The 7,509-nt window shown below is 39.2% G+C and overlaps 2 protein-coding genes across 2 annotated transcripts; one reads left to right on the top strand and one right to left on the bottom strand.

The window, feature by feature from the left end:
• Positions 1–1,224: 1,224 nt before the first annotated feature.
• On the bottom strand, positions 1,225–3,011 carry LOC122077487 (presenilin-like protein At2g29900). The gene is made up of 2 exons (XM_042643438.1): positions 2,907–3,011; positions 1,225–2,845 (listed from the first exon to the last, which is right to left on the bottom strand). Exon 2 carries the CDS (start codon positions 2,570–2,572, stop codon positions 1,304–1,306), a length of 1,269 nt encoding a protein of 422 aa, XP_042499372.1. The 5' UTR covers positions 2,573–2,845; positions 2,907–3,011; the 3' UTR covers positions 1,225–1,303.
• Positions 3,012–4,310: 1,299 nt separating this feature from the next.
• Positions 4,311–7,508, top strand: LOC122075540 (glycine-rich RNA-binding protein 2, mitochondrial-like). The gene is made up of 5 exons (XM_042640601.1): positions 4,311–4,466; positions 5,122–5,266; positions 5,355–5,423; positions 5,980–6,086; positions 6,709–7,508. The coding sequence occupies exons 2-5, from the start codon at positions 5,131–5,133 to the stop codon at positions 7,294–7,296; spliced, it is 900 nt and encodes a 299-aa protein (XP_042496535.1). The 5' UTR covers positions 4,311–4,466; positions 5,122–5,130; the 3' UTR covers positions 7,297–7,508.
• Position 7,509: the final 1 nt, after the last annotated feature.

Here is a 7,509-nt window from a genome sequence, read left to right as displayed (position 1 = left end):
TGCGCTCGTCCTTGCTTGGAATCTCCGTGTAGGCGATTCCATTAAGTCGAGATAAGGTTTTGAATGTTCTTGTAGTTGTTGTTGCTGCTGTAATAAACTCACAGAAGTTCTGTAAAGTATTCCTAGTCGGCTATGCCATCGAGCAGATTGCCTTGAGGATTTTTCAGAAGCATGGTTCTCTTCACCAATTAGTAACAAAAGGGGGCTATGGTATCTTTTGTCCAACTCCTACATATCTACTTTTTGTCTACTGTTATTTTCAATATAAAATTAATTTTTTTGTTATCAAGACAAACTTGTTGAAATAGTTTCAACTTATATTATTCTCAGATATTGGTCCTAGAGGGAAGACGAAATGAAAATGTTCAAGGGCTTGAAAAACATAAAAAAGATGCAACAGTCCAGAGTAACTTGGGACCTCACCAACCATACATCTGCAGTTGAGGTAACAAACTTGATGCTTGCATATTCCGTTGCTCCGAAAGCCTTGATCCGATTAAATGGTGGAAATAGGATAATTTATCTGGAGACAAGAACCCTGAACATATCACTGGTGCTTATGAGTATCTACAGCATTTCCTTCTTCTGAAAAGCAACTTAACATCACCTAACCATCTCATTAAATGCATAAAAAAAATATGGGTCAGAAAACAGTTTGATATAGGAAAAGATTACTGAAAAACCTTTCGCTAATTGAAATGACATGAGACATAGATGGTATCTGAATCTTCAACCCATGGATGTAGTAAAAATCTTTGCAGGTGGGTATACAGCAGCCCTGTTTTGAGTGATAAAACCAATATGTGCCACAAAACGCAAATCTGGATAAAAGCCTAAACTTAAGCTCATAAAACCAATATGTTCTACTGCCACACCTGCAATGTAATTCTCCACTGCTCCTGTTCTGCATCCACTCATCAGTTAGTATTTCTATTCTTCCATCACGACCAAGAATGGAATCATCAAACATGTTCCTATCATACCTTGGACCATTTTAAAATCTTAAATTTTTAAGAGGAGCCATGACCTTAGATATGGAACAGACACATAACTGATTATTCCAGGGAACAATTCTACACATATATCCAGAGATGGTGAAAGCCATGCGCCTTCCAAGTTTTGCGATCAATGAGACAATATAAGACCATCTATATTCCTTGGAAATAGCAATTAATCAAGTGAAATAAACCAGCACACACAGATCAGTGAACTCCTTGCCAGGACTGAGAAGGGAAACAAATAATTATTCAATCTAGAAAATTATGAAGTTGATCAAACATTGTACAACAAAAAATTATTCAATCTAGAACATTATGAGGTTGACTGAACATTGTACAACAAAAGCTTCAAGCAACATACGAGTCAAGAAATAGAATAGTACACCTAACAGTATTGACACTGGAAGAGCAGGCAAGGCCTTTTGATAAAGCGCTAGAAGCATAAGAGTAATGCCAAGACCAGCTATGATTGCAAGATAACAGGCATAAACTGTCATGAAATCGTACATTGCCGCCCTACCAACTAACACACTGTAAAAGATAAAATCTCCCAGCCCCAGCTTGATTGCACCTGACGAACCCAACCCAATTCCCTCAAGGTGCAAATTTTCACTTGAAATAACTTCTTGTCCATCTCGCGTACTCTGCGATGGAGGAGGAATCAAAGGGACTGCAAGCTCAGAAACTGATTCTCGACGTTGACCCTCTTCAGCGACAACCAACCTCGTCTCATTTTGGCAATTCATTGAATTGGAAACAGTGTTTGCATTTGAGCTAGAATTAGACTCAGAATTCATATTTTCAGCTGAACCAGAATCAACACTCCTCCTTAACCTCCACAACCGCCTCTGCCTCAGCGCTGATTCATCATGAGTCACAGGCCTGGCCTCATAAACCAAAGCAGGTATGTCTTCATCTCTTTCTATGGCGAGCTCAACTAAAAGCCTCAAAGGGCCACCAGGCAACAACACAGCTGCAAGATCATACAAAGCCATGGCAACCAAAAGAACCCAAGTAGTCCATTCGGGTAAGAGAGTGAACCAGTATGCAACCAACATCCCAATAACAACCAGGTACCCTTGGTTGATCAAAATCGGCAAGTTCGACATTAAAACAGACATCCCCCCAACAACAGTGAAGTTGAACAGAAGTACCAAAAATGTGATACAATCAATAGGGAAAGTATACATCTCGATCAAGAACAGAGCAACTTCACCACCCAAGAAGCCCAAAACAATGAAAGCAGAGAAACCCATGTAGAATTTTAGGAACTTAATGCATCTGAAGTAGAACAGTAAGACCAGGAGGAAAGTTGTTACCGTAACAATGACTACAAACACGAGGGAATTCAAGAGTGCGCCTTTGATTTTGTCCCAGAGTGAATCGGATGGGTCCTCGTTGTAAGCTATGGTGGCCATAGTTGTGATTGATGAAGAAGAATCGGAAGTGTCAGTGTTGAGGATCGCGACCAGAAGAACTACTAAGAACATACAAATTGAAACGGGGGTCACGATTCTGATGATTTCTTCACCAATTGTTTCAAGGATGCTTGGGGGTTTCGTATTTTGAGCCATTTGGAGCTGAAATTTGGGGATGAAATGGGTTTTGATGTCTTATAGGTTTTATACTATGGATTCGAAAGAAAGAAAATCAGGTGGCTCATGAATCGAATCCAATCCCAAATTTTTTGATCCTCTCTTCTCTTCTGCATCTGCAATTCTTCACAAATGAAGAAAAGAGAAATCGTTGATTTCCCAAATCCCAGGTAATAACTATTACTCGTCGTTCGCGATTCCCAAATCCCGAGTCCTAACGATAACTCGGTGAGTTGCATCTTTCAAGTCCCTCTCATAAGCAGTCTTTTGAGCTTGTGTCCACATCCTCTGTAGCAAGCGATGAGTTGTGAACATCAAATGGTTGAGAGGAGCATGCATCCCAAGTGTCTCTTAGCTGCCCATGCTGATTACAGCAGCTACATATGATTTCCACACATGTTTCGATTTCACCAAAAACCCTAACATTAACTTTAAAATAACACCTGAAAAGGGTTGAAAAATCTTGGCCAAGATCGATCCCAGATACCGAATTTTAAACCTTGCTATAAATTGAAGGAAAAAGACAAAAAGATCCTCTCTAGGAACTGGGTAGCCCAGAGAGTCATCTCACTGATAGGGTGACCTAGGATGTGTGCCTAGGTCCTCCTAGTCATGGGATGGCTCCTTAGACTCTACGCTCCCAAGAGCGGACCTGAACCCTCGATTGAATATCTTTGTGCCTCCTTAATGCTAGTCTTGTGAAAGTCATACTTATTAGAGGTTTTAGACTGAGTTAATTGTGTATCTAAGGCTATTAAGCCCAATACCAATCCGTGGGTTGCTTAGATGGTTAGGATGAATTGGGGATTGTGTGGATAGGTGCACAGTCCCAGGTTCGATTCCCCATTTGTGCATTTGCATTTGTGCAACTTGTAAGTGATGATTGTTAGGTATTGAGTGTTGCCCTAGAAATAGCCCATTAAAAGGATTGTAAGAGAGTTGAGTTAAAAGTAGGCAAAGGCAAGTTATTGAACTATTATGTTTTAATTGTTTGGTAAGATGTATTCAATCCGGTTCTGATTTCAGTTCCAAGGAGTGTTAATGTGATCTATAATCGGATCAGGTCTCATCTCGATTCTAAAAATCGATAATTGTATCAAACCTTTCTGGTTCTGATACATTTTCGATTCCTATCCGGGTTTTGTATTTAGTTCTTATTTGGTTCTAGTATCCAGCTTTAAATTCGATTCTGCTATGCAAAAGACAAAAGACAAATGACAAATGCTCATTCACTAGATCGTTGGTCTTCCACAACAAAAGAGGGTTTTAAACTTAGTATAACTATAATTCTATAAGACAATTTAATCGATTAATAACATCAAATTTATATTTAAGCTAAGTCATGTATTTAGTTTTTAAATGAGGAAAAAGTTACGTCAAGTTATTCGATTAGATTTCAATTAAGCTTATTGTTCACATATATTCAGATCCAAATTGAATCGAATTATAAACATTCATTTCAGATCTAAGATGTAATCATATTATAATCGATTTGGTTCAGTTGATGCCTCGAAGGTATTAGATTTTCAGTTTTGGTTTCAATTTGACACCCCATAATCCAAACAGGGCTTCAAAAGGGAAAGTTTCTGTACTCTTTCATCCGCATTTGACTCTGGGATCATAAAAATAGGTCGCTTATACAGATTACAGGGAAAGGAATAATCTAGAAACAAAATATCTGCAGTAAAGTTCACGGTCGCCGTTATATCGAACGATCCGGAAAGTCCAAGTGGCTTTTAACGGTTAAGATTAATTCAGAAAACTAATAAATATAACCCCGCCAGCATTTTGTAAACCCTCTCTTATCAAAACCTAGAAAAAACTAGCGAGGGTTTTAGAAGAAGAGAAGCAGCTCTCGACGAACCTCTTGAAGGTAGGTTCGATTCTTCTCTTTCTTATATCTGTTGATCTTCATTTTATTTTTCATTTCTTTTATCTTCTTTCTTTCGTTTTGGTTCCCTGTCAACTGGGTTTTGTTGCACTCTTTGATCCGATGTGTTGAATTTGTGGGCATAGTTTGCAGGTTTGACATTTATGTTGGTTGCTTATGTTCTATTTGTTGATTTTCATGATCCCTTATTGTCTTTTTCTTGTTTGAAATTTGATCGATGGTTTTATTCTGAAGATTTTATCTTAAGTTGATAGATCTTCAACGGGTTATTGGGTTTTGGATGATGGTGATTATTATTTATTTTTTATTTGAGTTGATCCTAGTGGGGGTTATGCTCTTGATCTTTCTACCAAGAAGTACATCGAGGGTTTTGTTGAGGACAGATCTGAATGTGTAGAATTTAGTGGGAAACTACGGTTTTTTGTGAATATATATGTTTGATTCTGCGTTGAATAAATGTAATTATAGAGTTAGTTTCTACAGTGAAAGTATTGCTGTATCTATTCATTAATCTTTCTTACTTTATTGTTGTACTACCATGTGATTTAGGGCGAGGCAATGCTGTTGACTTCTCATCGTAACATCTGCCTATTTACTTGTAAAAGAAATGATGGTTTGCTTTTGTGCACTTCTCTAGGTTCTGACAATGGCTTTCATTAGTAAAGTGGGGAATCTACTTAAACAGACTTTGAGTGGACGTGTTAATTCTGAATTGTCGGCATCAAATCCTTCTATTTTTCAAGGCATAAGATGCATGTCATCTTCGAAACTCTTTGTTGGAGGTGCTACAGTCTACCTTTCTGGTTCTAGTTGTATTATTTTCTTACGATTATTTTATCATATGATGTATTTGAGTTTTATTGTCTCCAGGTCTTTCATATAACACAGATGACCAATCCTTGAGAGAAGCATTTACTGCTTATGGGGAGGTCATTGAAGGTGTGTTTTGTTTTATCCATTCTCCCCTCATGTTGTACCGTATATGATTCTGTTCAATTTGGCCTTTGTCTTGCACTAGTGGTATTCATCCCCTGGAATCGTACTACTCAGTGCTCCATTAACTTGTCCCTGTTGATTTTGTTTCTGCATACCATGGGTCTTAATTGTGTTAGGCTATTTTTGTGCTTGCTGGTGACACTTGGTCCTATTATTTCTTATTGTATCTCAGTGTGAGTTTTGTACTCTTAACCATATGGATGTTAGAGTTGCAAATTGGAAGCTCAAGAATATCTTTGGATGAAATAAATTAGGGAACTTTTCATCCCAGTTTCTGACACAAAGCTTTTAACATATCCTTGATGTGTTCAGTAATTCAGTTTGAACGAATACATGTAAATAATGTCCATTAAACTCTTTTTTTCTTCATTTGGTTAATTACAGACCAACCATAATGAGAATTTCTTAAACCAAGAAATATTTTGTACTTTTTTCTTCTCTTGGCTACCAAACACAGCCTAATTATGTACTAATTATGTTAACATAATATTGTATGCAGCAAGAGTAATCATGGACCGTGAAACGGGTAGATCTCGAGGCTTTGGTTTTGTTAGTTACACATCTGAGCAGGAGGCTTCTGGTGCCATTCAGGCTTTGGATGGACAGGTAACCATAGTTCTTGTATTGTAGTTTTCATTTTGTGAAATGGGGTATGTAAGAGCAGGGTGCCATACATATGCATATTAATCTTGCATGTCTGATTACAGATACATTTTACTGACCAAATAACCAGTTATAATGACATGGTTACTATACACATTAGTGCCATATTCGTCGAGCTATCACCAAGGTACCTTGGCTTGTTGGGAGCCAGCCTAGGTACCATGGTTCCTGACAATCATCTGGTTTTCTTAGATGCCACCAAAAATTATGCATCTACTACATAGACATGCTTGTCATGTAACTTGTATTGTTGTACTATGTTGAGCTGTTTGATGGGAGGCCCTTATTTGTGGTTACCCTTACTGATGAAGTTAACTACCTGCTAGTTGCTTTAGTTTTCTCATAAATAAAGAAGAACGAAAAAAATTGGAGTCAACGGTATAATCTTTCTTCTCGGAAAAAAATGTACATTGTTAAAGCTTTTGCTTAGCAAAACTTCTGCCTTGTCTGCAGAAGTTTTGCTAATTTATGAAATGTCATCTATTTTGGAACTAGTGGTTGGTCTTAGTACTTCTGTTGGATTTGGCTCCAGAAATTCTATTGACTGTCAATACCCTCTCCACAGGATCTTCATGGCCGTAGGGTAAGAGTGAACTATGCAACAGATAGGGCAGGAGGATTCCGAAGTGGTGGCTATGGAGGTGGCGGTGGCAGCTATGGAGGTGGCGGTGGCTATGGAGGCGGTGGTTATGGTGGTGGAAGCGGTGGCTATGGTGGTGGCTATGGTGGCTATGGTGGTGGAGGGGGTGACAACAGCTATGGAAGTGGAGGGGGCAGCTATGGTGGTGCTGGAGGCAGTGGTTATGGAGGGGGAAACTATGGTGGCGGTGGTGGGAGTTATGGTGATACAAGTGGTGGTGGAGGCTATGGTGGTGGAAGCAGCTTTGATGGTGGAAATGTTGCTGTGGATGGCAGCAGCGCTGGCAGTGGGAGTTATGGTGTTGCAGGTGGTGCTGCTGCTATGGGTGGGGATGGTAGTTATGCATCTGGCTCTTATGGTGGCAGCACAGGTGTGGGTTTTGGTGGTGATCAATTTGGTAGCAACTCGGACAACAGCACAGGTCCTGCTGAAAACCATGGCCAGGATGATCTGGAAGGGCGTATCATGGACAATGATGATCAGCCTGACGACTATGCAGACAAGAGGGGCTGATTGATCAAACCAACTCTTCCGCCACCACCACCAATGGGAAATATATCTTGTAGAGTTTTAGCAGGGTGAGGAATTGATAAATATAGCAGAGACAACAGACTGATAGATGGGGGCTTGCTGCTTCAGTATTTAACTGTGAAGAGAACTTCGGTTTTGGTCTGTCATGGTTCGCCTTAAATTTTTCTAATTCTATTCTCAGCTTTTTCCGTTCTC

The sequence above is a fragment of the Macadamia integrifolia genome, chromosome 4, assembly GCF_013358625.1.
Source record: "Macadamia integrifolia cultivar HAES 741 chromosome 4, SCU_Mint_v3, whole genome shotgun sequence".
Lineage (NCBI taxonomy): Eukaryota > Viridiplantae > Streptophyta > Magnoliopsida > Proteales > Proteaceae > Macadamia > Macadamia integrifolia.
Note: the sequence above shows the minus strand (reverse complement) of the source record. Positions and strands in the feature narration are given on the sequence as shown.

Coding starts and splice junctions, on each gene's coding strand:
- LOC122077487 (XM_042643438.1), bottom strand. CDS start 2,572: ATGGCTCAAAATACGAAACCCCCAAGCATCCTTGAAACAATTGGTGAA.
- LOC122075540 (XM_042640601.1), top strand. CDS start 5,131: ATGGCTTTCATTAGTAAAGTGGGGAATCTACTTAAACAGACTTTGAGT. Junction 5,267..5,354: donor TTCGAAACTCTTTGTTGGAG/GTGCTACAGTCT, acceptor TATTGTCTCCAG/GTCTTTCATATAACACAGAT. Junction 6,087..6,708: donor TTCAGGCTTTGGATGGACAG/GTAACCATAGTT, acceptor CCCTCTCCACAG/GATCTTCATGGCCGTAGGGT.